Consider the following 26,534-nt stretch of genomic DNA (forward strand, 5'->3'; position numbering starts at 1 on the left):
GATCGGACGAGAACTGGTATTTTTTTTTTTTTTTACTTTTTTTAAATGTTTATTTATTGGGACATTGATAAAGAAGAGTTTACAGTATTTGTAATAAATGTACATAAATAAACTAAAGATACATTGTATGTAGTTATTTTTAATTTGAACGGTACGGTAGTGATACTCTCGCCGGTCTGCTTTCTTTGGATTAAAAGATCCAGTGTAATAATGAGTTGTATACAGTATCGCTGTTTTATATAAATAAGGTAAATCTAAGCGTAGATAAAGGCCTTATGTGAGTAAGATTTTTTTGTTTTTTAGAAAAAAAATGAGGTCCCCACTAGAGAAAAAAAACTAAATTAATTAATAATTTGGTCTTTGTGTAGAAAAAATAAAATAAAAAATACAATATAACACTTAGAGTTAATAAAATTAATTAATTAATAACATTATACTTATAAAATTAATTAATTAATAACACTATACTTATAAAGCCTAGATCTAATGCCATGTACATGTTAATTGGTCGTTAGCCACCAGTAGTTTTTATTTGTATATTTTTTTTTTAATTTTTCGGTAATTGGTAGTGAATAACTATATCGCCAAGGTATATTATTATCGTGTATTGATGAATGTGAGGGGTACCCCAACTTTTTATTGTTATTTCGTCGCGGATAATGATATATCAATGGTACGCCGTCATTATCTTGTATATAACCATTATAATCGAGATACAGAATGCCTCAGGCGGGATGAAGCCGGTGCATAATGTTTTTTCGCGATACATCGGATTGGGATATAACGTACAGTGTATTTGACTATTTTCGGTAATTCTGCTCACTTGACGAAAATGTTCGCGAATTAGTTTGAAAATGAAATTGTCTATCCTAGGTAGGCCTGCCTCGTTATATATTTTTACGTTGTTTATGTATTTTGTGTAATCTGATTCTGCCGATCTGTTCCTGTTAAGACAGGCTCTCAGGCATTTTCTTTTGAAAATTCGAATTTTCTCCATAAGCGACGCACTGATGTTATACCATATGGGACATCCATATGTTATTAGGGGTCTTATTAGTAGTTGGTAACAGATTATTTTTATTTTTGTATGTAATATTTTTGAATAAAAAAGTCTATGCAAGTGTCCAAATGCCTTATTAGCCTTGAGGATCTGTGTGTCAATGTGTGTTTTGTAATGTAGTCTATCGTCTATGTTAATTCCCAAGTATTTGACAAACTTCTTGTGTGGAATGTTTTGTGCGATGTTATATTTGGGAGGACCTTTTATTTGGAAAGTTTTGTAGCTTTGTCTTACGTTGCTATTGGCATAAATTAAGTTAGATCTGAATAATATTGTTTCGCATTTGTTTATGTTAATGTGCAGTCTCCATGTTTTGTAGTAATGTTCAAGCTTGTTGAAAGTATCCTGTAATGTTTGTTGTATTTTCGTGGGCCAGCTGTTTGCCGAGTAGACAATTAAATCGTCAGCGAAGGCTATTGCCTGGGGATTTCTTGGTGTGTTTAATTTGAAGATTTTTAATATTTCTGCTGTGTATATGTTGAACAATATTGATGAGTTTACAGTTCCTTGTTGTAAGCCGTTGTGAATTTTAAAAGTCCGTGTGGAGTAATTCTCACCACTAGCGACTAGCAATGATCTATCAGTAGACGAGAACTGACTACTTTCAGCGTTGTATGGAAGTTAATGAAAACATTAGAGATGTGACAAAGTTTTAGCATCATTATAGGGCAGACTCAAATATATTTATTGCAACAATTCTTTCCAAGTTTAATTGTCTGCTATGTTCTTCTCCTTATTTGCTAAACAAAACAATCTATTATAAATATTAATGTGCTTAGTATAAAGAAATCCGATGCCTTGAACTAATACTTACAAATTGTTTCTTTAAAACCAGTCTCTCCACTGAAGAAAGAATAAGAAATATGATGTAAAAAATTAAAATATCTTCTCCTTTTATTCTGAATCCTTATTATTTATTTTTGCGCCATATGAAAATATGTACTCATACCTACATAATTTAATTCCTGAACAAAACTTGCCTAATCTAAATTGAGCCTTTCCTCAAAGAGTTTCAGTAGTTCTTCTCTGGTTATATCATTCCACAAGCAAGTTGTCTCGTCGTCCGATGGTGTCACATCTCGTACGAGCTCTAAATAAGTTTCCAAAGGACAAAGTTCATTGCAGTCCGCAAGCTTCATAGTTATCAACTTTTCTGTTCTGCCGGTCCATAAGATAATCTACCAAAAACAGAAAGTAATTATCAGTATCAATATCAATAAAATAAGCTATACTCATGTAAAATACATAGTCTTACAAATATTAAAATATTTTTTTAAATTAAATTAAATTATAAATAAAAATTCAACTTTTATTTTTAAATCTCAATTCAATTAGTATCTGATTTATAATTCCAATTTACATTTTGTCAATTGGATTATTATGTGATAATTACCCTGACGTAGAGTTCATCAGCGTCATCTCGTAACTTCTCAAATATGAATGCTGAACCATAATCTGGCAAGCGCGGCTCGCTGATATTATGAGCTCTGGCAAACGCTGCAATATTTATGTCATGGGCACTGTATATGTACATCTTGCGTGGAATCGTATTTTTTCCTGTGATGTTCAAATTGTCGATAAATTTCTTGATCAACATACCGCCGTTCAATCGCTTTAACTGAGTCGTGTACGAACGGAGCTCATATTCCAATTCCATTAAGTCCTCCATCTTGTGGTATACTTCGTCAGTGCACCACTCCGGCAGAGTTAGATTCATGTTTTTCTATAAAAAGCGGATGAACAATAAGACGCAATAATAATAAAATAAAAGCAATATGTACAATGTTATATAAGAGCCTATAAAATAAAATATAAATATTAAGATATACTATAAAGTATTGTAGTCATTAATTATTGAATATAATACGTTATTACCACATACCTTTGGCATTTTTAGTAATAAAATTTCCAGTTTTTTTTAAACAATTAAATGTTTGTGATAATAAAAAATTAAATTTTCCATAACAAGATCTAAACTGATGTTTGATATGCAAAATAATTTATTTTGATATAAATGTTTGGTTTACCTGTGCTGTTAGTAGATTGAAAACTTCGTAAGCGGGTTTTGACTGTTGGATGGTTATTCCAGTTTTCTCACTCAAAAATTTTAAAAAGTCTTTGTAAATTGCAATTTTATCGCGGACTTCTTTGGTTTCTGTTACCTCTTCTAAGGCTGCTATGTATCTAAAAAAATCAATATTAGAATCAGTTATGCTTAGAAAATTGCACTTTTTTATATTGTAATTGTAGTTTAGAACATTGCTAATAAAGAACCTGTATTAACATTTTAAACATTTAAAAATTTTTTTTTGTAATAATAAATTAAAAAATAGATATAAAAATAATGTTTTCGAAATATGAAATATATTCATAATAAAAAATAAATATATTAACACTGGGCAGTTATGAGGTTTCAGCACCGTGTCCACTCTTTCAGGAGCGTAATGCGTAGGAATAGCTAGCCATGGTAAATCCGGATTCCATAATTGTGTTGGATGTGGAGGATATAACCCTGCTAACATCAACTGCAGAGACATTTTCGTCCGGTCGACGTCTGTGCTGACAGCATAGATATCTCGTGGATGATAAATTGACCCTAGAAAATCGTTGTAACGTTCTCTCAACATTGTGCCGATTCGATATTCCGTCAATTTTCCTTTCTGAAAAATAAATATATATGTCTTGCTTATTTATTACAGTTTATCAATAGTCTATCATATTTGTACAGTAGTTAGTCAGAGTAGCAGCACAAGTTATAGCTTCAAATGCATAGAAAACAAAAAAAAAACTTTTGTATTAAATATATTTATATATACAAAAAAGTATCTCAAAATTATTACTGCATAAAATAATTGTACATATACATCAATGTAATGTTAATTAATGTTATAATATTAATTTTGTGTTTATTGCCTAAAGGTCAAACTTTTAATTATGTGTACATGTATATGAGATAACTTTTTAAGATCTATATACGCGCCGTGCGATTAAAAATACACAAAGAAATATCTTGATATCAGTCATAAAACTAAATAAAAAATAAACTTAAAAAGAGTCAGAACATGAAAATAATATTTCCATAGAGTTTTTGCTTTGGCACATTAACACAATATTAATATGTGCTTACATTGGTCAGTTGGCCAAGACCCCACGGTTCATAAACTGACGTATTATATGGATCGTTGGGATACATTTCCTTAAGTAACGGTGTACGTTCTCCATGTCTCATTACCTGAAACACATAGCAATTGAAACTGTACTACATGATTGTAATTTATGATTTAAATAGCATATATATTAACAGTAAAGTAATATATAAAAAATACAAAACAATTCTTCAATTTTATACACTTTATTTCTTTATATTTTAATTTTATGTATATTATTATTCCATATTCTAATTTTAAAAATCTGCTATCATCAAAATTTGATCAATATGTAGCAATGTATTTGCATTCCAGCTTTCACTTACCACTTGGACCAATTCCACATGAAACTCAGATCGTCCTAGAGACACAAGCAAACTGAGCAAGAGCGAAGATATATATAGATGCACACAATTCATATTTAAGACTGGTACGAATACAATACGGATTATTAAAAATGAAAAACTAAAAGCCATTATATTTCCTTGAAAGATCGACTACTTGTCGTTGAGCGAGAACATGTAAGACAACTGTGGATAAATCGTCCTTGTTCGATCAATTTATCTGCTTACAGCATGCTTACCTATATATGTTTTGATATATAACTTTAATATTGAGGGTTTGATAAAGTATCTCGGTGGACTCTAAAAAAATTGTATCCATATCTGTTGCGATATGTATGACAAAGCAAATTTTATACTGACGCACATATTTATTTTTATAATAAATATTATTGCATCTGCACAAGCAAAAACCGTGAAAATTGGATTGCTACTAAAGGTGTTACTTTGCTTCCTTTTTAAGAGTTGATAAATATTATTCGTTAACATTATAATTAGTTTTTGCTATTTAAAATTTAAAAAATATTAACATTTTACAGTGTTCCCAGTAATGTTAGTTCTATATATCAAAGCACATGTGTGGGTTTCTGAAAACAAATAAATAGATCGAACAAGAACAACTTGTCTACAGTATTACATGTTCGATGTTAAAATAAAAAAAATGTTAGCATCACACGGTGTTCCCAGGCGGTCACCCATCCAGGTACTAACCGTGCCCAATGCTGTTTGACTTCAGTGATCGGACGAGAACTGGTATTTTTTTTTTTTTTTTTTTTTTTTTAATTGTTTATTTATTGTGTGTGTGGGACATTGGTAAAGAAGAGTTTACAGTATTTGTAATAAATGTACATAAATAAACTAAAGATACATTGTATGTAGTTATTTTTTAATTTGAACGGTACGGTATTAATACTCTCGCCGTTACGGTCTGATTACTTTGGATTAGAAAATTCAGTGTTATAATGAGTTGTGTACAGTATCGCTGTTTTATATAAATAAGGTAAATCTAAGCGTAGATATAAGCCTTATGTCAGTAAGATTTTTTTTTGTTTTTTAGAAAAAAATTGAGGTCCCCACTAGAAAAAAAAACTAAATTAATTATTAATTTGCTCTTTATGTAGAAAAACTAAAATAAAAAATACACAACATAACACTTAGAGTTAATAAAATTAATCAATTAATAACATTATACTTATAGAATTAATTAATTAATAACACTATACTTATAAAGCCTAGATTTAATGCCATGTACATGTTAATTGGTCGTTAGCCACCAGTAGTTTTTATTTGTGTATTTTCGTTTTAATTTTTCGGTAATTGGTAGTGAATAGCTATATCACCAAGGTATATTGTTATCGTGTATTGATGAATGTGGGGGGTACCCCAACTTTTTATTGCTATTTCGTCGCGGATAATGATATATCAATGGTACGCCGTTATTATCTTGTATATAACCATTATAGTCGAGATATAAAAATGCTTCAGGCGAGATGAAGCCGGTGCATAATGCTTTTTCGTGATACATCGGATTAGGATATAACGCACAGTGTATTACACTATTTTCAGTAATTTTGCTCATCTGACAAAAAATGTTCGCGAATTAGTTTAATAATAAAATTGTCTATTCTAGGTATGCCTGCCTTGTTATATATTTTTACGTTGTTTATGTATTTTGTGTAATCTGATTTTGACGATCTGTTCATGTTAAGACAAGCTCTCAAGCATTTTCTTTCAAAAATTCTAATTTTTTCCATGAGCGACGCACTAACGTTATATCATATGGGACATCCATATGTTATCAGGGATCTTATTAATAGTTGGTAACAAATTATTTTGATTTTTGTGTGCAATATTTTTGAATAAAAAAGTCTACGCAAGTGTCCAAATGTCTTACTAACCTTGAGGATCTGTGTGTCAATGTGTGTTTTGTAATGTAGTTTATCGTCTATATTAATTCCCAAGTACTTGACAAATTTCTTATGTGGAATGTTTTGTGCGATATTATTTTTTGGAGGACCTTTTATTTTGAAAGTTTTATAGTTTCTTCTTACATTGCTATTGGCATAAATTAGGTTAGATCTAAACAATATTGTTTCGCATTTGCGCATCGATATGGTAAGTTACAATTTATCGCTGTATGGCCAATGCGCTGGCATTTTTTACATTGAATTGTCTCTTTACGTATCATTTTTTTCCAACTTATTACTTGATAGAACAAATAATTAATTCTTTTCAAGTTATCCACTTCGCTATTGGCTGATAGTTGTACGATAAGAATGGGTAAAATTTTATTATTTTGTTTATATCTACTAGTTGAAAATCTTATTACTTTTGTAAATTCGATATTTGTTATGTTTTGAGATTTTAGTTCCTCAAGGACTTCATTTTCGCTATAAGCGCTATCTAAACCATTCAAAAGATAAATTATTGGTTTCGCATCTTTTAACGTATATGTGTAAAATTTGGTGTTACATTTTAATAATAGTTCTTTAGCTTGCTTGAAATTTGTAAAGTTATTTAACTGCAGTACGTGCTTACCTCTATTTATTCTTTTTATGTAGAACTCACTTATGTTATTTTTTAATAATTTAACTGTGTCCTTTGGATCTTGGTACAGCATATTAATTGGTAATGGTTTGTCCTTCCTTCTTGTTTTTTGTTGGCTGTTTGGTGGCTCCCTTTTTTGTTGGGTTGTCTGCTGCGGTGTCTGTGCTTCTGCTTGCTTCACCTTGGTCATTATTTCATGTTGGCTATTCTTTGAGCATAGGTATGTCAGGAAATTCGATGTCTGCTCCTCATTGTCTAACTCCGATGTTTGTTCTTCTATATCTTCGTCCATTGACGGATCCGGTAAGGAAGCATCAGGTAATGCTTCAAATCTGTTTTGCGTGGTTGCGCTGATTATATTTTCATATTTATTTTTGTATTCTTCTATTTGTTGTTGAAGCTTTTGAATTAGTTCCTTGAGCTGTATGTTCTCTGTTTTCAATTCTTCCGAATGTGATGATGCATCCGCTCTTTCTCCTTGTAACGTCACTTTTTGAAAAATGGGTTCACCATTATCTGTCCTTTTCTTTTTGTTTCTTGCCATATTTAAATTAGGCTTTTGTGCATTAGTTTTTCTCTTCTGTATTACCTTGTGTATCGTCCTGTGTAAGTCCTTGTCATTTAACTTGTGTCGTTTTGAATTATGTACAATTGAGTTTAGCTCTTGATTATTGTCGGTATTTTCTTTTTCCGTACTCCAGTGCGTCGTGGCCGAAGTACTTGGAATATTAGTCATCCCCCTGTTGGGGGAGACAAAAATTGAATCTTTGTTTATAACTTCTTTCTCAATTATAGATCAGTTGTAAACTGGCTAGCAATGTTGACTCGACGAAAGCTCGACGAGCACTGACGAGAACTGGTACATTCAGCGTGGTATGGACGTTGGCTTGCTGAGTAAGTTCTTTACAAAGGTTTTAAGGTATTATCATATGTACTTATTTACATTAATTTCTCTAATTAATATAATTAGTTTATTTAATTTGCATTAGACGCTTGATAAAATGTATGATTGTTTGTAAATTTAGCGCATTTTTGTAAAATACGCACGTTATCTTATGCAAGTTTATGTGGATAAACCTTTGTATTCATGTAAATGGCTTTTCAGCTTAATGGAAATGCCTCTTTATTCCTGATAGCGGTATTCAATATGGCGTAAAACATAATGCGTGCGTCTACTATCAAACTACAGCAATGTGGTTTGCACTTTCGGGATCTATTTCGATTTTTTCGCAATTGTACACGTTATTTAACCTATGTGGACGAACATGGGTGTGTTTTTAGCTAGGAAAACTCGTCGTTTATGAATATTGAATGATTAAAACGGATAACGCGAGTGAAACTACCGGCTAATATAACCTGGTGAAGTGAACCTTGTCGAAATTTTTATGCAAGTTTATAAAGGCAGTAGGATAATATTTAAAAATAAATGAATTTTTAATAACACCGATATATGACGGAAGAAATATATTAAATCGAAAGCACTGTGTATAATGATTGTCTTTTTGTGTTTTTTAATACCGCATCAGAACTCTAACCTAATTAAAAATATCGTACATGTTGAAATGACTTTTGTCTCATTTATTAAACGCAATAAATGAATACTTCTGAAGAATCACTGAACGATCAGGATCCTGATTACGTCTCCATAACCTCCAATGACCAAACCAAACAAAAAATTTACGAAAAAAATGGTAAGCATATTGATGTCACTACAATATTTAATAATAATTTTTTATTTGTGTTTGTGTTTTAAAATTATGCAAATTTGTTGAAATATAATGATTTATTAATAAATTTACGATTTTTGGATGATAAATAATAATGATAAATTATTGTATCTTAATTATATATATATATGTTACAAATTATCACATTTTATATCTAAATAATATATTTTTATTTTATTAGCAAGAAATACTACAGCAAGAAAAATAACGACAATAATGGAGAAGGAGTTTTTAGAAGAAATTGATTCAAAGGAGAAGGAAATTTTGCAGATACAGGAAAGATTACAAAAAACTCTAAAAATTTTTCATTTTTTGCACTATGTCGTGATTACCAATTTTTATAATTGCAAACAGTGCCAAAATCTGCAACCAACAGAGACAACAAAACAAACAAGAATTCATCCTGCTATTAAATCAATACTTGGAAAATATCCCAAATCTGCTCAATGGACAGATGCTGCAGTGCCATCGACATCTACAGATCCTCAATTTTTATACAATGACGAATCTTTTGCGCCAGCTTCAAGAGTTGCAACAAATAATGCATCTAAAAGTGAACAAATTGCAGACAAACTTGATATCGCATCCCAAAATACGAAGCAAAAACTTCTTAGTGAAGAATATCGACCTTGTAAAGTGCCTCGTTACGTGCCGCCGAAGAGTAGCACGCCGGAGAGAACGTTGCCATCGTGCAGCAACAGTCATAAAGTGCGTAAACGCATTGTTATCGGTAACATCTCCAAGTGGATTTCGCCGGATTGGCGCGAAGACGCCTGCAGTCACAAATGGACGATGTACGTGCGCAGCGACAAGGACGAAAGCGCTGACATTTGTAACTTTCTCTGTAAGGTGAGATTTTTTCTGCATTCCAGTTACCGTCCGAACGATGTCGTTGAAGTAACATCGTATTCGTTTCATCTATCCAGGAGAGGATGTGGTTAGTTTCCCCTTAGGGTAAAGTTACATTTCAAGAATCCTCGGAATGAACCCATGGATATAATTCACCATCTGAAGCTGGATCGTACTTATACAGGACTGCAAACGTTGGGCTCGGAGACTCTGGTCGATGTGTGGATCCACACAACGGAGTCACGTATTTTCGAGCAGACCAGCAGTGGCGAATCTATTGAGTCTTCCCCTAATAACTCAGTCAAGGTAGAACCGAGCAATGGTAATAGTGCCGAGATTATCTGTAAGCAACTGGTGAAATCTACAAGAAAGTCGCATCTTTCTGTGAGCGCTATTGAGGAAATTCGGGTGAAAAGAGAAATAATTGATTCAGAAGTTCAAGAACGAACGAATTCATTGGATTCAACTTCAATTGAGAAATGAGAAGACTTCAGAGTAAAGGCTGAATTTGATGATGCAACTGTGGACATATTTAGCGATTAGAATGGACTGTGAAATGGGCTGGAGAGACGTGTTATTGCATCACGCATGATCGCGATTATTTTAAAAAACGCTACTTTGACTCTCGCCATTCCACTGTAAAAGAAGGTAACATAACCACACTTTTTTGACAATGAAGTGGACAATACGTCGCAGATATTGAACGGTGATATTCAGTCTTCCAACAGCTGTCAGTCTCTGACAGTTTCAAATTCAGTGACAGATAATTTACAGGTTGCAGTGAATACTATATTGCAAGCAAACGACAATCAGAAGAGTTTGAAAGAGTCAACTTTGTTTAATACAAACAAATCTGTACAAGCAACAAATTTGGAGAGAAGCGATATCTTTGAAATTTAAAAAATAATCCATTTAAAAACACATTGATTAACGGCTTCTACAAATCGTCTAATAAAAAATTAGTTACAGTAATACTTATAGTTAATAAAATTATACTTATATAATATGACGAGTCTGAATCTAAGGATATGTACATGTTAATTGGTCGTTAGTCACCAGTAGTTTTTATTTGTGTATTTTTTTTTTAATTTTTCGGTAATTGGTAATGAATAACTATATCGCCAAGGTATATTATTATCGTGTTGATGAATGTGGGGGGTACCCCAACTTTTTATTGTTATTTCGTCGCGGATAATGGTATATCAATGGTACGCCGTTATTATCTTGTATATAACCATTATAATCGAGATACGGAAATGCCTCAGGCGGGATGAAGCCGGTGCATAAAGTTTTTTCGTAATACATCGGATTAGGATATAACGCACAGTGTATTAGACTATTTTCAGTAATTTTGCTCATCTGACAAAAAATGTTCGCGAATTAGTTTAATAATAAAATTGTCTATTCTAGGTATGCCTGCCTCGTTATATATTTTTACGTTGTTTATGTATTTTGTGTAATCTGATTTTGACGATCTGTTCATGTTAAGACAAGCTCTCAGGCATTTTCTTTCAAAAATTCTAATTTTTTCCATGAGCGACGCACTAACGTTATATCATATGGGACATCCATATGTTATCAGGGGTCTTATTAATAGTTGGTAACAAATTATTTTGATTTTTGTGTGCAATATTTTTGAATAAAAAAGTCTACGCAAGTGTCCAAATGTCTTACTAACCTTGAGGATCTGTGTGTCAATGTGTGTTTTGTAATGTAGTCTATCGTCTATATTAATTCCCAAGTACTTGACAAATTTCTTATGTGGAATGTTTTGTGCGATATTATTTTTTGGAGGACCTTTTATTTTGAAAGTTTTATAGTTTCTTCTTACATTGCTATTGGCATAAATTAGGTTAGATCTAAACAATATTGTTTCGCATTTGCGCATCGATATGGTAAGTTACAATTTATCGCTGTATGGCCAATGCGCTGGCATTTTTTACATTGAATTGATTCTTTACGCATCATCTTTTCCCAACTTATCACTTGATGGAACAAATAATTAATTCTTTTCAAGTTACCCACTTCGCTATTGGCTGATAATTGTACGATAAAAATTGGTCAAACTCTGTTATTTTGTCTAGATCTACTAGTTGAGAATCTGATTACTTTCGTAAATTCGACATTTTTTTTGAGATTTGTTTTGAGATTTTAGTTCCTCAAGGACTTCGTTTTCGCTATAAGCGCTATCTAAACATTTCAACAGATAAATTATTGGTTTCGCATCTTTTAATGTATATGTGTAAAATTTGGTGTTACATTTTAATAGAAGTTCTTTAGCTTGTTTGAAAGTTGTAAAATTATCTAACTGCAGTACGTGCTTACCTCTATTTATTCTTTTTATGTAGAACTCACTTATGTTATTTTTTAATAATTTAACTGTGTCTTTTGGATCTTGGTACAGAATATTAATTGGTGGTGGTTTGTCCTTCCTTCTTGTTTTTTGTTGGCTGTTTGGTGGCTCCCTTTTTTGTTGGGCTGTTTGCTGCGGTGTCTGTGCTTCTGCTTGCTTCACCCTTGTCATTGTTTCCTGTTGGCTATTTTTTGAGCGCAGGTATGTCAGGAAATCCGACGTCTGCTCCTCAATGTCTAACTCCGGCTCTTCTATGTCTTCGTCCATTATCGGGTCCGGTAAGGAAGCATCAGGTAATGCTTCAAATCTGTTTTGCGTGGTTGCGCTGATTATATTTTCATATTTATTTTTGTATTCTTCTATTTGTTGTTGAAGCTTTTGGATTAGTTCCTTGAGCTGTATGTTCTCTGTTTTCAATTCTTCCGAATGTGATGATGCATCCGCTCTTTCTCCTTGTAACATCACTTTTTGAAAAATGGGTTCACCATTATCTGTCCTTTTCTTTTTGTTTCTTGCCATATTTAAATTAGGCTTTTGTGCATTAGTTTTTCTCTTCTGCATTACCTTATATATTGTCCTGTGCAAGTCCTTGTCATTTAACTTGTGGCGTTTCAGGTTATGTGCAATTGAGATTAGATCCTGATTATTGTCAGTATCTTTGTTTTCCGTACTATAGTCCGTTTTGGCTGAAGTACTTGCAATAATGGTCATTCCCTTGTCGGGGGAGACAGAGCTTGAATCTGTGTTTATAGATTCTTTCTCAATTATTAATCAAAGTTTAGTTGTGAACTAGTTAGCGTTAGTGTTGACTCGACGAAGGATCGACGAGAACTCGACGAGAACTGGTAGGTTTAGGTTTAGGTTTAAGTAAGTTTATTTTTGGGACATGTTTACAATAATAATTAATTTGAAATGTTATAAAATAAACTTACAAAAAAAACATTCTTTTTGTCGTGCTAATCGTATTTACATTGAGCGATACGGTTCTGGACTCTCGCCGCTACGCACTGTTTTTGGTTGAATTATAATCTTATGAATATAGTATCATGTGGTTGCTGTTAATACATATTTTCTATAATAGAATTATATAATATTGTTTGTATCCGTTGTCGGTTTTTCAGAAAAAAAGAGGATCTTATTGCACAAAAAAACTGAATTTCTTAATAATTAAGTAATTGGTTAGATAAATAAATAAATAATTATGTAATAAAAGTAATAATAATATTATTGTATAATTATATACACCTGTTTGTTTTTGTTTTGTATTATTTATACCTATTTATTGGTAAATATAAAGTTGCTAAATATGAAAATATGAAATAAAATATTTGTTGCTTTTTGTATAAATGCATTAGGTGATGTTTGCCCACCAATATCTTTTCCCATTCTTCTTATTCTTTAGTCTTTCTTGATTCGGTATAGTCGTATTGTAACGCAATTTTATATTATTGATGTTATTGGTGAGGTGTGTAATATATCCTAATTTTTTATTATTATTATGTCTAGGAAAATGGTATATGAGTGGTATTTCTTTCTGATTTTGTATATATCCTTTCGAGTCTAGGTAGATAAATGCTTCTGGTGGTATGAATCCCGAGTTTAGCGTTTTTTCATAATACATAGGATTAGGATACAGAGCTCCGTATATTAAGCTGTTTTGTGTTATCTTACTCGCTTGTAGGTAGTGATCATGAATTAAGTTTATTATAAAGTTATCGACTCGCGGAATGTTTGCTTTGTTATATAATTTTTGATTGTTGATATATTTTGTATGATTAGATTCTTTAGATCTGTTCATGTGTAAACATGCTGTCAAACATTTTCTTTCGAATAATCGTATTTTTTCCATGAGAGATGCACTAATGTTGTACCAAATGGGGCATCTGTAAATGATTATCGGTCTTATTAATAATTGGTAGCATATTATTTTAATTTCGGGATGTAAGTGTCTCGAGTAAAAGTCTTTTAAGTATCATGAAAGTCATGTTGGTCATGTTGGTTTTTGTGAGCTGAGTGTCAATGTGTTTTTCGTAGTGTAGTCTCTCGTCGAATAGTATTCCTAAGTATTTTACCACATTTTTATGTGGAATTTGTTGAGTAATGTTGTTTTTGGATGAATTTTCTATCGTGAATGTTTTATAGTTTTCCCTAACATTTTTATTCGCATAGATTAAGGATGATCTGAATAGGAGACGAGAACTGGTACTTTCAGCATGGAAGTTAACGAAACCAGTAAAAATGTGAAAAAGTTTTACGTTCATTACAAGATAGATTTATTACAACAATTTTTTCCAAGTTTAATTGTCTGCTATGTTTTTTTCCTTATTTGCTGAACAAAACAATCTGATCATCATTATGAATATTTATGTGCTTAGTATAAAGAAATCCGATACCTTGAACTAATAATTACAAATTGTTTCTTTAAAACCAGTCTCTCCACTGAAGAGAGAATAGGAAATATGCTATGTAAAAATAAAAGTATCATCTCCTTTTATTCTGAATTTTTATTATTTATTTTTGTGCCATACGAAAATATGTACCCGTACATACATAATTTAATTCCTGAACAAAACTTGCTTAATTTAAATTGAGCCTTTCCTCAAAAAGTTTCAGTAGTTCTTCTCTGGTTATACCATTCCACAAGCAAGTTGTCTCCTCGTCTGATGGTGTCACATCTCGTACGAGCTCTAAATACGTTTTCAAAGGACAAAGTTCATTGCAATCCGCAAGCTTCATAGTTATCAACTTTTCTGTTTTGCCGGTCCATAAGATAATCTACCAAAAACAAAAAGTAATTATCAGTATCAATATCGATAAAATAAGTTACACTTATGTAAAATACATAGTCTTACAAGGCGCATATTAAAATATTTTTTTAAATTACATTAAATTATAATTAAAAATTTAACTTTTATTTTTGAATCACAATTCAATTAGTATCTGATTTATAATTCCAATTTACATTTTGTCAACTGGATTATTATGTGATAATTACCCTGACGTAGAGTTCACCAGCGTCATTTCGTAACTTCTCAAATATGAATGCTGAACCATAATCTGGTAAGCGCGGCTCGCTGATATTATGGGCTCCGGCAAACGCTGCAATATTTATCTCATGGGCGCTGTATACGTACATCTTGCGTGGAATCTTATTTTTTCCTGTGATGTTCAAATTGTCGATAAATTTCTTGATCAACATGCCACCGTTCAATCGCTTTAACTGAGTCGTGTACGAACGGATCTCGTATTCCAATACGATTAAGTTCTCCATCTTGTGGAACACTTCGTCAGTGCACCACTCCGGCAGAGTTAGATTCATGTTTTTCTATAAAAAGCGGATGAACAATAAGACGCAATAATAATAAAATAAAAGCAATATGTACAATGTTATATAAGAGCCTATAAAATAAAATATAAATATTAAGATATACTATAAAGTATTGTAGTCATTAATTATTGAATATAATACGTTATTATCACGTACTTTTGGCATTTTTAGTAATGATATTTCCAGTTTTATTTAAACAATTAAATTTTTGTGATAGTAAAAAAATAAATTTTTCATAACAAGATCTCAACTGATGTTTGATATGCAAAATAATTTATTTTGATATAAATGTTTGGTTTACCTGTGCTGTTAATAGAAGGGAAAGTTGACCAGCGCGGAACGAGTCTGTGACGGTTATTCCAGTTTTCTCACTTAAAAATGTTAAAAAGTCTTTGTAAGCTGCAATTTTATCGCGGATTTCTTTGGTTTTTTTTACTTCTTCTAAGGCTGCTTTATATCTAAAAAAAATCAATATTAGAATCAGTTATGTTTAGAAAATTGGTTTTTTTTTATATTGTAATTATAGTTTAGAACATTGCTGGTAAAGAAACTATATATTAACATTTTAAACGATATTTTAAAATTTTTTCCCTGTAATAATAAATTAAAAAATGGATATAAAAATAATGTTTTCAAAATATGAAATATATTCATGATAAAAAATAAATATATTAACACTGGGCAGTTATGAGGTTTTAGCATTGTGTCCACTCTTTCAGGAGCATAATGCGTAGGAATAGCTAGCCATGGTAAATCCGGATTCCATAATTGTGTTGGATGTGGAGGATATAACCCTGATAACATCAACTGCAGAGACATTTTCGTCCGGTCGACGTCTGTGCTGACAGCATAGATATCTCGTGGATGATAAATTGACCCTAGAAAATCGTTGTAACGTTCTCTCAACATTGTGCCGATTCGATATTCCGTCAATTTTCCTTTCTGAAAAATAAATATATATGTCTTCCTTATTTATTACAGTTTATCAATAGTCTATCATATTTGTACAGTAGTTAGTCAGAGTAGCAGCACAAGTTATAGCTTCAAATGCATAGAAAACAAAAAAAAACTTTTGTATTAAATATATTTATATATACAATAAAGTATCTCAAAATTATTACTGCATAAAATAATTGTACATATACATCAATGTAATGTTAATTAATGTTATAATATTATAATTTTGTGCTTATTGCCTAAAAGTCAAACTTTTGATTGACAAATTCAAATAAAATCAGTAGGAGCGTAAAGAGTCACAATGCTAGTTCTTCGTGCGAAAGTTATAATATATTCGTTTAAAATTGTTTACATTAAATGTTTTTGCTTGACATCAGGCCTTCTTCAGTGTACATTATTAAAAAGTAAAGTTCGCTCGCAATAATTATATAAAGTAAAAGATGTGAAAGATGTATTAATAATCCTTTTTTAACCAATTTGTTGTTCGGTAATAAAATAGTTATTACCGAATAGTTATTACCGAACAACAATTTGGTTGAAAAAGGATTATTAATACGTCTTCCACATTTTTTACTTTATGTAATTATTGCGAGCAAACTTTACTTTTTAATAATGTACACTGAAGAAGACCTGATGTCAAGCAGAAACGTTTGATGTAAACAATTTTAAACGAATATATTATAACCTTCGCACAAAGAACTAGCATTGTGGCTCTTTACGCTTCTACTGATTTTATTTGATTTTAATTATGTGTATATGTATATGAGATAACTTTTTAAGATCTATATGCGCACCGTGCGATTAAAAATACGCAAACAAGATATTTATCTTGATATCAGTCACAAAACTAAATCAAAGAAGATTTAAAAAGAGTCGTAACATCAGAATAATATTTCTATAAAGTTTTCGCCTTGGCACATTAGCACAATATTAATATGTGCTTACATTGGTCAGTTGGCCAAGACCCCACGGTTCATAAACCGACGCATTATATGGATCGTTGGGATACATTTCATTAAGTAACGGTGTACGTTCTCCATGTCTTATTACCTGAAACACATAGCAATTAGATAGAAAATGTATTACATTATTGTAATTTATGATTTAAATAGCATATATATTAACAGTGAAGTAATATATAATAAATACAAAACAATTCTTCAATTTTATACACTTTAATTCTTTAATTTCAATTTTATATATCATTATTCCATATTCTAATTTTATAAATCTGCTATCATCAAAGTTTGATAAATATGTAGCAATGTATTTGCATATCTGCTTTCACTCACCACTTGGACCAATTCCACATGAAACTCAGATCGTCCTAGAAACACAAGCAAACTGAGCAAGAGCGAAGATCTATATAGATGCACACAATTCATATTTGCAACTGGTACGAATACAATACTATTAAAAATTATAATTAAAAATGTCATTAAAAATAAAAAATTAAAAGATATTATATTTCCTTGAAAGATCGACTACATGTCGTTGAGCGACAACATGTAAGACAACTGTGAATAGATTGTCCTTGTTCGATCTATTTATCTGCTTACAGCATGCTTACCTATATACATCTATATCTACACCTACACCTTACCTATAAACCTGTATGTTTTGATATAGAACTTTAAATTGAGAGTTCGATATACTATCTCGGTGGACTCTAAAAAAATTGTATCCATATCTGTTGCGATATGTATGACAAAACAAATTTTATACTGACGCACATATTTTTCTTTGATAATAAATATTATTGCATCTGCACAAGCAAAAACTTTGAAAATTGGATTGCAGCTAAAGGTGTTACTTTGCTTCCTTCTTTAAGAATTGATAAATATAATTGTTAACATTATAATTAGTTCTAGTTATTTAAAATAAAAAAATATTAACACAATATACAGTGTTCCCAGAAATGTTAAAGTTTTATATATCAAAGTACATGTATAAGTTGTTAAAAACAAAAATTTATTGAACAAGGGCAACTTGTCTATATATAGTATTACACGTTGGATGTTAAAATAAAAAAAAATGTTAACATCACACGGTGTTCTCAGGCGGTCAACCATCTAGGTACTGACCGTGCCCAATGCTGTTTAACTTCAGTGATCGGACGAGAACTGGTACTTTCAGCGTGGTATGGAAGTTAACAAGTGCGTTAGTAATGTGAAGAAATTTAAAGTTCATGACAAGTTTAATTGTTTTTTATTTCTTTCTTTCTATTTATTGATAAAAGTTTTTTGAGGATTGCTGTTTCAATGTATTACTAATGCAAATTGATGCTAAATGAATGTGCATAAAAATAATGTTGCATTATATAGAATGTATGTAAATAAAAAAAAGATGTGCCAACATCACACGGTGTTCCCAGGCGGTCACCCATCCAGGTACTAACCGTGCCCAATGCTGCTTGACTTCAGTGATCGGACGAGAACTGGTACTTTCAGCGTGGTATGGACGTTGGCTTGCTGAGTAAGTTCTTTACAAAAGTTTTAACTTATTATCATATGTATTTATTTATATTAATTTTTTTTATTAATATAATTAGTTTATTTAATTTGCATTAAACGCTTGATAAAATGTATGATTGTTTGTAAATTTAGCGCATTTTTGTAAAATACGCACGCTATCTTATGCAAGTTTATGTGGATAAACCTTTGTACTCATGTAAATGGCTTTGCAGCTTAATGGAAATATCTTTTTATTCCTGATAGCGGTATTCAATATGGCGTAACACATAATGCGTGCGTCTACTGTCAAACTACAACAATGTGGTTTGCACTTTCGGGATCTGTTTCGATTTTTTCGCAAATGTACACGTTATTTAACCTATGTGGACGAACATCGGTGTGTTTTTAGCTATGAAAACTCGTCGTTTATGAATATTGAATGGTTAAAACGGATAACGCGAGTGAAACTACCGGCAAATATAACCTGGTGAAGTGAACCTTATCGAAATTTTTATGCAAGTTTATAAAAGCAGTAGGATAATATTTAAAAATAAATAAATTTTTAATAACACCGTTATATGACGGAAGAAATATATTAAGTCGAGAGCACTGTTTAATGATTGTCTTTTTGTGTTTTTTAATACCGCATCAGAACTCTAACCTAATTAAAAATATCGTACATGTTGAAATGACTTTTGTCTCATTTATTAAACGCAATAAATGAATACTTCTGAAGAATCACTGAACGATCAGGATCCTGATTACGTCTCCACAACCTCCAATGACCAAACCCAACAAAAAATTTACGAAGAAAATGGTAAGCATATTGATGTCACTACAATATTTAATAATAATTTTTTATTTGTGTTTGTGTTTTAAAATTATGCAAATTTGTTGAAATATAATGATTTATTAATAAATTTACGATTTTTGGATGATAAATAATAATGATAAATTATTGTATCTTAATTATATATATATATGTTACAAATTATCACATTTTATATTTAAATAATATATTTTTATTTTATTAGCAAGAAATACTACAGCAAGAAAAATAACGACAATAGTGGAGAAGGAGTTTTCAGAAGAAATTGATTCAAAGGAGAAGGAAATTTTGCAGATACAGGAAAGATTACAAAAAGCTCTAAAAATTTTTCATCTCTTGCGCTATGTCGTGATTACCAATTTTTATAATCGTAAACAGTGCCAAAATTTGCAACCAACAGAGACAACAAAACAAACAAGAATTCATCCTGCTATTAAATCAATACTTGGAAAATATCCCAAATCTGCTCAATGGACAGATGCTGCAGTGCCATCGACATCTACAGATCCTCAATTTTTATACAATGACGAGTCTTTTGCACCAGCTTCAAGAGTTGCAACAGATAATGCACCTAAAAGTGAACAAAATGCAGACAAACTTGATATCGCATCCCAAAATACGAAGCGAAAACTTCTTAGTGAAGAATGTCGACCTCGTAAAATGCCTCGTTACGTGCCGCCGAAGAGCAGCACGCCGGAGAAGACGTCGCCATCGCGCGGCAACAGTCATAAAGTGCGCAAACGCATTATTATCGGTAACATTTCCAAGTGGATCCCGCCGGATTGGCGCGAAGACGCCTCCAGTCACAAATGGACGATGTACGTTCGCAGCGATAAGGACGAAAGCGCTGACATTTGTAACTTTCTCTGTAAGGTGAGATTCTTTTTGCATCCCAGTTACCGTCCGAACGATGTCGTCGAAGTCACATCGTATCCGTTTCATCTATCCAGGAGAGGATGGGGTGAGTTTCCCCTTAGAGTACAGTTACATTTCAAGAATCCTCGGAATAAACCCATGGATATAATTCACCACCTGAAGCTGGATCGTACTTATACAGGACTGCAAACGTTGGGCTCGGAGACTCTGGTCGATGTGTGGATCCACACAACGGAGTCACGTATTTTCGAGCAGACCAGCAGTGGCGAATCTATCGAGTCTTCCTCTAATAACTCAGTAAAAGTAGAGTCGAGCAATGGTGATAGTTCCGAGATTATCTGTAAGCAACTGGTGAAATCTACAAGAAAGTCGCATCTTACTGCGAGCGCTATCGAGGAAATTCGAGTGAAAAAAGAAATAATTGATTCAGAAGTTCAAGAACGAACGAGTTCATTGGATTCAACGTCAATCGAGAAATGGGAAGACTTCAGAGTGAAGGCTGAATCTGATGATGCAACTGTGGACATATTCAATGATGAGAATGGCCTGGGAGAGACGTATTATAGCATCACGCATGATCACGATTATTCTAAAAAACGCTACTTTGACTCTCGCCATTGCACTGTAAAAGAAGGGAACATAACCATAGCACACTTTTCCGACAATGAAGTGGAAAGTACGTCGCAGATATTGAACGGTGATATTCAGTCTTCCAACAGCTGTCAATCTTTGGCAGTTTCAAATTCAGTGACAGATAATTTGCAGATTGCAGTGAATACTGTATTGCAAGCAAACGACAGTCAGAAGAGTTTGAAAGAGTCAACTTTGTTTAATACAAACAAATCTGTACAAGCAACAAATTTGGAGAACAGCGATATTTTTGAAATTTCGAAAAATAATCCATCTAAAAACACATGGATGAACGGCTTCTGCAAATCGTCTAATGCCTCGCTTGATCGATTAAATAATTTACAGAACTCCACGAAATCCTGCAATCTGAAGCCTCTACAAATTTCTATACCACCGACGAATGTATTCGCATCGCCGAGCAATAAACATGTGCTTCTTTTGAAGAATAAGAAATCAATTCCAGTGGACGTGACGAGCATCCTTTCATCGAGCGAGAATTCAAAGAGGCTGAACAGCGACTTGAAAGCTTCTGTCGTAAGAGACGACGCGAAACAGAACGTTCGTATTTCTCAGGGTGTTAGTATTTTGAAGAAACCATTCAATAGCAAGGCGCAGCAAGAAGGCATCAATAACAATAGCAAGAAGACCGCTGTACTCAGCCTGAAGAGCACCAACAGTTTTCTGTTGAACGTCAACGAGAACGTACCGATCCTGAAGATAGCGGATTCGCGCGATCCGCAATACAATTACAGCTACGCCGAGGCGACAAGGGACGTTGCGAAGCAGGAGGTCGCGTCGTGCGCGAGGTTGGGAAGCAAATCGTTGGTCACGCAGCGACCAAAAGTCACGCTGGGCAAGGACAAGTACAAGATTCACAGCAAAAAGGAACTGTATGAGACGGTTCTCCAGTCGATCGACACCGCGAATATCGTCGATACGGAGGCGCTGATACGATTCATTGCTCGTCGATTGCCGCTCGTCACACAAGATGCACGTGATCCCGAGTACAAGCAACTGCATCTTTATGCGTGCAGTAGCGAGGAGGAGTACTTCGCGCAGAACGTCGGCAAGCAGCGAGCCATGGAGTGGTGTCGCGCGAGGATGATCAGGTGCTTCCTGCAGAAGAGGCCGATTTCGGCCGATCAACTGTGGAGCGTCAAGGAGATCTTGATATGGTTGAGACTGCACGGCTACACGCCGACGCAGAGCGCTTTTGGCGCACTGGAAGCTACGACCAGCGACACGAAGAAGCTACCCGACACCGCGACATCCACTGCGATCCTATCTTCGTGCACGGAACCGGTCGCGTTGCAAAAGTGGTTGCAGACCTCCCGGCAGGACTCTAGTCATCAGGTGGACAGTGATATCGAAGAGATCGACGTCGAGAACGAGGACTGTGGAGCTACAACTGATCGGAAAAGAAACAACGACATCCAGAGTGGCGATTGTTCAACCACGTTGGTGCCGCTTGAACTTGATAAGAGCTTGCTGCCACTTCACAATTTTGTATGCAACACCGCGCGAGATATCGGTGTCAGAATTGGGCCGGAGGAGATTGTTCCTGGTGTTATGTATTGTGCAACTAGTCGTGTGATGATGCGGGTAAGAATTACTTCTCGCATATTTCTTGAGGAATGAATGAAAGTTGCATCATCATTAATGAACATGTATCTTTTCAGGTTGTTGAATGTTTTGTGAAAGACCTGGTTCGATCGTCGTTGGCAAAGGCTTGGGAAAGAAATAGCGGAAATGGGTAATTTTATTTCTTTTTATTTTTTATGGCAAACTGTCGTTTATTTTGTTTCTCACATATTGATCTCCGCTTTTTTGCAGATGCCCCACGGCCATTACGCTCAATGACGTCCGCAAGGCTCTCATGAGTCGAGAGGAATTCGACATTTTCACAAACGAAGGTCTAGGCTCGGGATTACAATTGAGTTCGACGGAATTATCTAATTTATGACGTCTTCTAATACGCGAATCGGATCTTGACAAGAATTTGATTGTTGCAATACTCTACATGTTTATAGAGAAAAATCAAGATGCGAGTCTACGGGCGGAAAGAGAACTCAAAAATTTTATTTACGTTTAATTTATCTCAGTTCCAGCCAACTGGAATATTATGGCGATCAATCTCGCGTTGCAGCCACTTGCGTATCGGCTCGTAGTAGGCTAGGAACGGCTTCACGCGGTACTCAGCGTAACCAGTTATTACACGCAGCGCATCTCTCCAGTCTATGCTACTGCCAAGTTTCATCGTTGACCTGAAAGTCAAGTAAGCTAAGAGCGCATCTCCGCATACATTCGTACATCTTTGTCCACATTTTCCGCGAAGCAAATGATAGAAAAATTATTTTTTTTACAACTTCCTTTCTTACTTTAACGAAAGACAAAAATAGAATTAAAGTTATTATTTTATAAGAATGCTCGTAATTGATTTCTAACCTCAAGATCTTTCCCGCATTCCTTGAGCCGTAAATATCGCATTTATGAAGAAGTAAGTTGGCAGTGGAATTGAATCTGAGACCCAAAGACGCCTCGCACATGCCTTGGAATAATTGGATTTGTAGAAAGTTTCCCAGGAAATATCTGTCAAAACCAAAATGCTTTTTATCATCTGGATTGCTCACTTTTGTCGTTTCAACTTACCTAGCGTAAGGTATATCGTGAGCGATGTGAAATTTGGCTGCGGGATCGAAGAACTTCTCGGATCTCGGCGACGGCGGCGCGACGCCCATGTATCGACGATGCAAGTTCCACCAGGCTGCGTTGTACTTTGATGGCTTTATTCTACCAGAGAAGACCGACCATCTCCATTTTTCTATTATCAACCCATTAGATAACTGCGGAATTTTGAAAAGAGCCTGTCTTAAGAGGATAGCTGTTTCCAGTAAATCCCGCAAATTGGCCGCGGATGAATTGGCGAATGACGCAAACGTGTTTTGCATGAATCCCAGACGCTGCATGTGTCGAAGGGAAGCTGCACCGTACGAAACGGCATCGCCTATCGACTCGTGGAAAGCGCTATTGATTCCATTCTGAATAAACAGAACATTTTTAAAAATATATTTTAGATTACGCAAAAATTTTTATAGAATAGCTAATTAATTTAAATTGATTTCAGATTTGAGGGATTGAGTACCTTGAAAAACGATGGTTGATTCTGATACGCCATGTAATATTGCACGTGACCCATTTCGTGATAAATAACATCGAAATCTTGCGGCTTCGTCTCGAGACAGGCAAACATTCTAAAATCAAGATGAAATTGATCAATTGAACTTCTAACATCTATCGTCGTGGAAGTACCTGAAGTCATTCTTCTTGTACATATTAACAGCAGTTGCGTGGCAGCTAGATCTCCTGCCAGTTTCTTGCTCGAAGATGGAGTTTTTCCAGAATTCTGGTGTTAAGGGCGGAAATCCGAGAGACACATAAAAATCTTCCGCCGTTTTCATCATTTTTGTTACGCTATAATTTTCCTGTTTTATTAAGTCTATTAGATTGGACTCGATCACAATATAATCTGGAAATATTACGTCGATCAGCGCTTCCCAGCTTTGCGACCACAAGTTACCTGCAAGATTATCGATCGGCTGAGAAAAGAAGAAATAGCTTTGCTATCTTCAGTCTTCACGAAATTTTACCTAATAAATGAGCTGGAATCGGCTGGAACACGTCAACAACATCAGGATATAATCTCGCGAGCCGGAATCTTACGACAGCGTGAAGAAGGCGATACAGTGGCTCGACTTGTCGATACATTTCATCAAAGACGCTTTCTAAGTCTAGTATCTCAAACTCCTCTCTCCAATATTCTCCGATATCAGCGTAGCCTCGCACAGTAAGATTTTCAATTATTATCAAAAATAAAGTTTGATAGTTCTTCATATTTTTAATCTTTAATTATAATTACAAATAAAATTTTATTTTTTATTTTACAAAATAACTTTCAAAATATATATATCTTTATTTTTTGGTTTCTCTATAATAATAATTTTAAAGATTTTAATTATAAGATTATATATTTTGTGTGTAATACATTACCATTATTTTGTGCAGCTATGTTTTGAAGATCGGCTAACTGTCTAAAAAGTTCCTTTGTGTGGCTCATACGATCCCTCCAAGCAGTCCAAGCCCAACGTAATTCCTTCTCGTTTCTAAATAAACAAATATACATTTCCAAGAGGAGCTTGAGAATTTAAATATCGGAACACACCTGGAAGTTGCCATTAACTTTGCTACGTCCGATTCACCGTTATAACATTTCCGTTGGTAGTTCTCAATTTTGCAAATCTGTATGGAATCATACGCAGATGACAAGAGCTCACTGACAACAACGATTTTTCTATAATAATGAGTAACAAATTAATTTTATTATTTATTTAACAAATACAATGATAAATATAATACTAATCATTAATAAGTACAATAACAGCTTTTAAAAAGGATCTTTGAGAAACTTGTCATACCTTGCTATTTCAAGGGTATATTTCGGTCCTTTGCACAGAAAATGTAACACCTTTTTGTTTATGGATATTCCATTGTTCCAAACATTCGTCAATTCTGCACACCATCGATTTCTCCATTTCATCTTCAGTTGAACGAAATGTGTATACACTTCTGGTGGTACAATTGTAGAGTTTTTGAAAGTTTGCCATTCAAAATTGGCTATTACTCGATTCAAAAACTCAAACACGTTGTCCATCCGGATAAGAAAGTGCTCCAACGCTTTATTATCACTTTTTCTTGCTGTGGTAAATAATACTATTAATTAAAAATTGTTTAATAGATAAAAAACACGCGTAATTGATTAAAAAATTATTTTTAAAAACTAAAGTACAGCGTGATTAATCAAAATTTAATTTTTATCTAAACACTTCTAATGTAATTACTTTACTTTTTGAAGCAGCATTGATATGAAGAATGCATGCAACAAGGCAAAGAAAAAACATATTTCGCAAAAACTTTCTCAGATCAACTGCCATATTTTACAAATAGTGTCACATCCTGCTCCGGAGAAGAACTAATCCTGCCGCGGGAAAGCGAGAGCCTTTATCTGCGTTCGATGATCAATTAACGTCTGCCCGCATTTGCGCTGTTCCTTGTGTTTTTTTTAAACAGAAGATATATCTTTAATTGAAACCCACGCACTGTTTATTTTGCCAGCAAATTGCTCTTCATTCACAGTCCTTTTTGGTCTCCAATTGCCTCAGTCGGCGGAAAGGAAAATATTCTACTGTTTCATTTAGCTTTCTATTTTGAGAAAATGAGATTTTTAGTGTAATTCTACGGATTGACGTACGCACGACAAAGTTTTATGTCCACATAATTAGAAAAGTATATTAAATTAAGAATTTTAAAAAGATGTATAATATTAGATATATCTATAATTATAAATCATATAATAATGTAAATTGTACATTAAATTATAAATA

General features: G+C 33.4%; 5 protein-coding genes, 1 non-coding gene and 1 pseudogene across 8 annotated transcripts; 2 read left to right on the forward strand and 5 right to left on the reverse strand.

Moving 5' to 3' along the window:
* Positions 1–19: 19 nt before the first annotated feature.
* Positions 20–8,037, reverse strand: LOC105677731 (venom acid phosphatase Acph-1-like). Of its 3 annotated transcripts, XM_012376551.2 has the most exons (9): positions 7,086–8,037; positions 4,533–4,567; positions 4,188–4,292; positions 3,455–3,720; positions 3,088–3,244; positions 2,454–2,783; positions 2,041–2,238; positions 1,875–1,903; positions 20–1,800 (listed from the first exon to the last, which is right to left on the reverse strand). In XM_012376551.2, exons 1-7 carry the CDS (start codon positions 7,828–7,830, stop codon positions 2,041–2,043), a joined length of 1,836 nt encoding a protein of 611 aa, XP_012231974.2. In that variant the 5' UTR covers positions 7,831–8,037; the 3' UTR covers positions 20–1,800; positions 1,875–1,903. The 3 variants fall into 3 exon arrangements, with proteins under 3 accessions (XP_012231974.2, XP_012231978.2, XP_067209812.1); XM_012376555.2 differs by lacking the exons at positions 20–1,800; positions 1,875–1,903 and having other exon boundaries at positions 1,930–2,238; positions 2,454–2,557; positions 2,660–2,783; XM_067353711.1 differs by lacking the exons at positions 20–1,800; positions 1,875–1,903 and having other exon boundaries at positions 1,930–2,238.
* A 181-nt stretch (positions 8,038–8,218) lies between these two features.
* LOC105677732 (YEATS domain-containing protein 2-like) lies at positions 8,219–11,330 on the forward strand. Its single transcript, XM_012376557.2, has 3 exons — positions 8,219–8,785; positions 9,003–9,670; positions 9,748–11,330. The coding sequence occupies exons 1-3, from the start codon at positions 8,689–8,691 to the stop codon at positions 9,772–9,774; spliced, it is 792 nt and encodes a 263-aa protein (XP_012231980.1). The 5' UTR covers positions 8,219–8,688; the 3' UTR covers positions 9,775–11,330.
* Positions 11,331–14,509: 3,179 nt separating this feature from the next.
* LOC136996851 (venom acid phosphatase Acph-1-like) lies at positions 14,510–17,836 on the reverse strand. Its single transcript, XM_012376554.2, has 6 exons — positions 17,601–17,836; positions 17,254–17,358; positions 16,028–16,293; positions 15,653–15,809; positions 15,019–15,348; positions 14,510–14,798 (listed from the first exon to the last, which is right to left on the reverse strand). The coding sequence occupies exons 1-6, from the start codon at positions 17,745–17,747 to the stop codon at positions 14,601–14,603; spliced, it is 1,203 nt and encodes a 400-aa protein (XP_012231977.1). The 5' UTR covers positions 17,748–17,836; the 3' UTR covers positions 14,510–14,600.
* A 507-nt stretch (positions 17,837–18,343) lies between these two features.
* On the reverse strand, positions 18,344–18,462 carry LOC136999814 (5S ribosomal RNA; annotated as a pseudogene).
* A 195-nt stretch (positions 18,463–18,657) lies between these two features.
* LOC136999812 (5S ribosomal RNA) lies at positions 18,658–18,776 on the reverse strand. Its single transcript, XR_010890128.1, has one exon. It is a non-coding gene; the product is annotated as a 5S ribosomal RNA (ribosomal RNA).
* Positions 18,777–18,913: 137 nt separating this feature from the next.
* LOC105677770 (uncharacterized) lies at positions 18,914–23,520 on the forward strand. Its single transcript, XM_012376610.2, has 4 exons — positions 18,914–19,578; positions 19,796–22,698; positions 22,776–22,849; positions 22,930–23,520. Exons 1-4 carry the CDS (start codon positions 19,482–19,484, stop codon positions 23,057–23,059), a joined length of 3,204 nt encoding a protein of 1,067 aa, XP_012232033.1. The 5' UTR covers positions 18,914–19,481; the 3' UTR covers positions 23,060–23,520.
* Positions 23,326–26,352, reverse strand: LOC105677771 (angiotensin-converting enzyme-like protein Ace3). The gene is made up of 9 exons (XM_067353710.1): positions 25,997–26,352; positions 25,569–25,848; positions 25,316–25,444; positions 25,144–25,256; positions 24,744–24,932; positions 24,406–24,673; positions 24,239–24,347; positions 23,746–24,134; positions 23,326–23,685 (listed from the first exon to the last, which is right to left on the reverse strand). Exons 1-9 carry the CDS (start codon positions 26,082–26,084, stop codon positions 23,337–23,339), a joined length of 1,914 nt encoding a protein of 637 aa, XP_067209811.1. The 5' UTR covers positions 26,085–26,352; the 3' UTR covers positions 23,326–23,336.
* Between the last annotated feature and the right edge of the window lie 182 nt (positions 26,353–26,534).

This window comes from Linepithema humile, chromosome 4 (genome assembly GCF_040581485.1).
Source record: "Linepithema humile isolate Giens D197 chromosome 4, Lhum_UNIL_v1.0, whole genome shotgun sequence".
In the NCBI taxonomy this organism is placed as follows: domain Eukaryota; kingdom Metazoa; phylum Arthropoda; class Insecta; order Hymenoptera; family Formicidae; genus Linepithema; species Linepithema humile.

Excerpts from the sequence above, each read along its gene's own strand:
- LOC105677731 (XM_012376551.2), bottom strand. The coding sequence starts at position 7,830 with ATGACTAATATTCCAAGTACTTCGGCCACGACGCACTGGAGTACGGAA. Across the intron at positions 4,568-7,085 it reads CATAAAAAGAATAAATAGAG|GACGATCTGAGTTTCATGTG; the intron begins GTAAGCACGTAC and ends TTGTGTCTCTAG. Across the intron at positions 2,784-3,087 it reads TCAATCTACTAACAGCACAG|AAAAACATGAATCTAACTCT; the intron begins GTAAACCAAACA and ends CGCTTTTTATAG.
- LOC105677732 (XM_012376557.2), top strand. The coding sequence starts at position 8,689 with ATGAATACTTCTGAAGAATCACTGAACGATCAGGATCCTGATTACGTC. Across the intron at positions 8,786-9,002 it reads AAAAATTTACGAAAAAAATG|CAAGAAATACTACAGCAAGA; the intron begins GTAAGCATATTG and ends TTATTTTATTAG. Across the intron at positions 9,671-9,747 it reads TTTGTAACTTTCTCTGTAAG|GAGAGGATGTGGTTAGTTTC; the intron begins GTGAGATTTTTT and ends TCATCTATCCAG.
- LOC136996851 (XM_012376554.2), bottom strand. The coding sequence starts at position 17,747 with ATGACATTTTTAATTATAATTTTTAATAGTATTGTATTCGTACCAGTT. Across the intron at positions 15,810-16,027 it reads AAACCTCATAACTGCCCAGT|ATATAAAGCAGCCTTAGAAG; the intron begins GTTAATATATTT and ends GATTTTTTTTAG. Across the intron at positions 14,799-15,018 it reads CTGGTGAACTCTACGTCAGG|ATTATCTTATGGACCGGCAA; the intron begins GTAATTATCACA and ends TGTTTTTGGTAG.
- LOC105677770 (XM_012376610.2), top strand. The coding sequence starts at position 19,482 with ATGAATACTTCTGAAGAATCACTGAACGATCAGGATCCTGATTACGTC. Across the intron at positions 19,579-19,795 it reads AAAAATTTACGAAGAAAATG|CAAGAAATACTACAGCAAGA; the intron begins GTAAGCATATTG and ends TTATTTTATTAG. Across the intron at positions 22,699-22,775 it reads CTAGTCGTGTGATGATGCGG|GTTGTTGAATGTTTTGTGAA; the intron begins GTAAGAATTACT and ends GTATCTTTTCAG.
- LOC105677771 (XM_067353710.1), bottom strand. The coding sequence starts at position 26,084 with ATGGCAGTTGATCTGAGAAAGTTTTTGCGAAATATGTTTTTTCTTTGC. Across the intron at positions 25,445-25,568 it reads TATACCCTTGAAATAGCAAG|AAAAATCGTTGTTGTCAGTG; the intron begins GTATGACAAGTT and ends TCATTATTATAG. Across the intron at positions 24,674-24,743 it reads GATTCCAGCTCATTTATTAG|GTAACTTGTGGTCGCAAAGC; the intron begins GTAAAATTTCGT and ends ATAATCTTGCAG.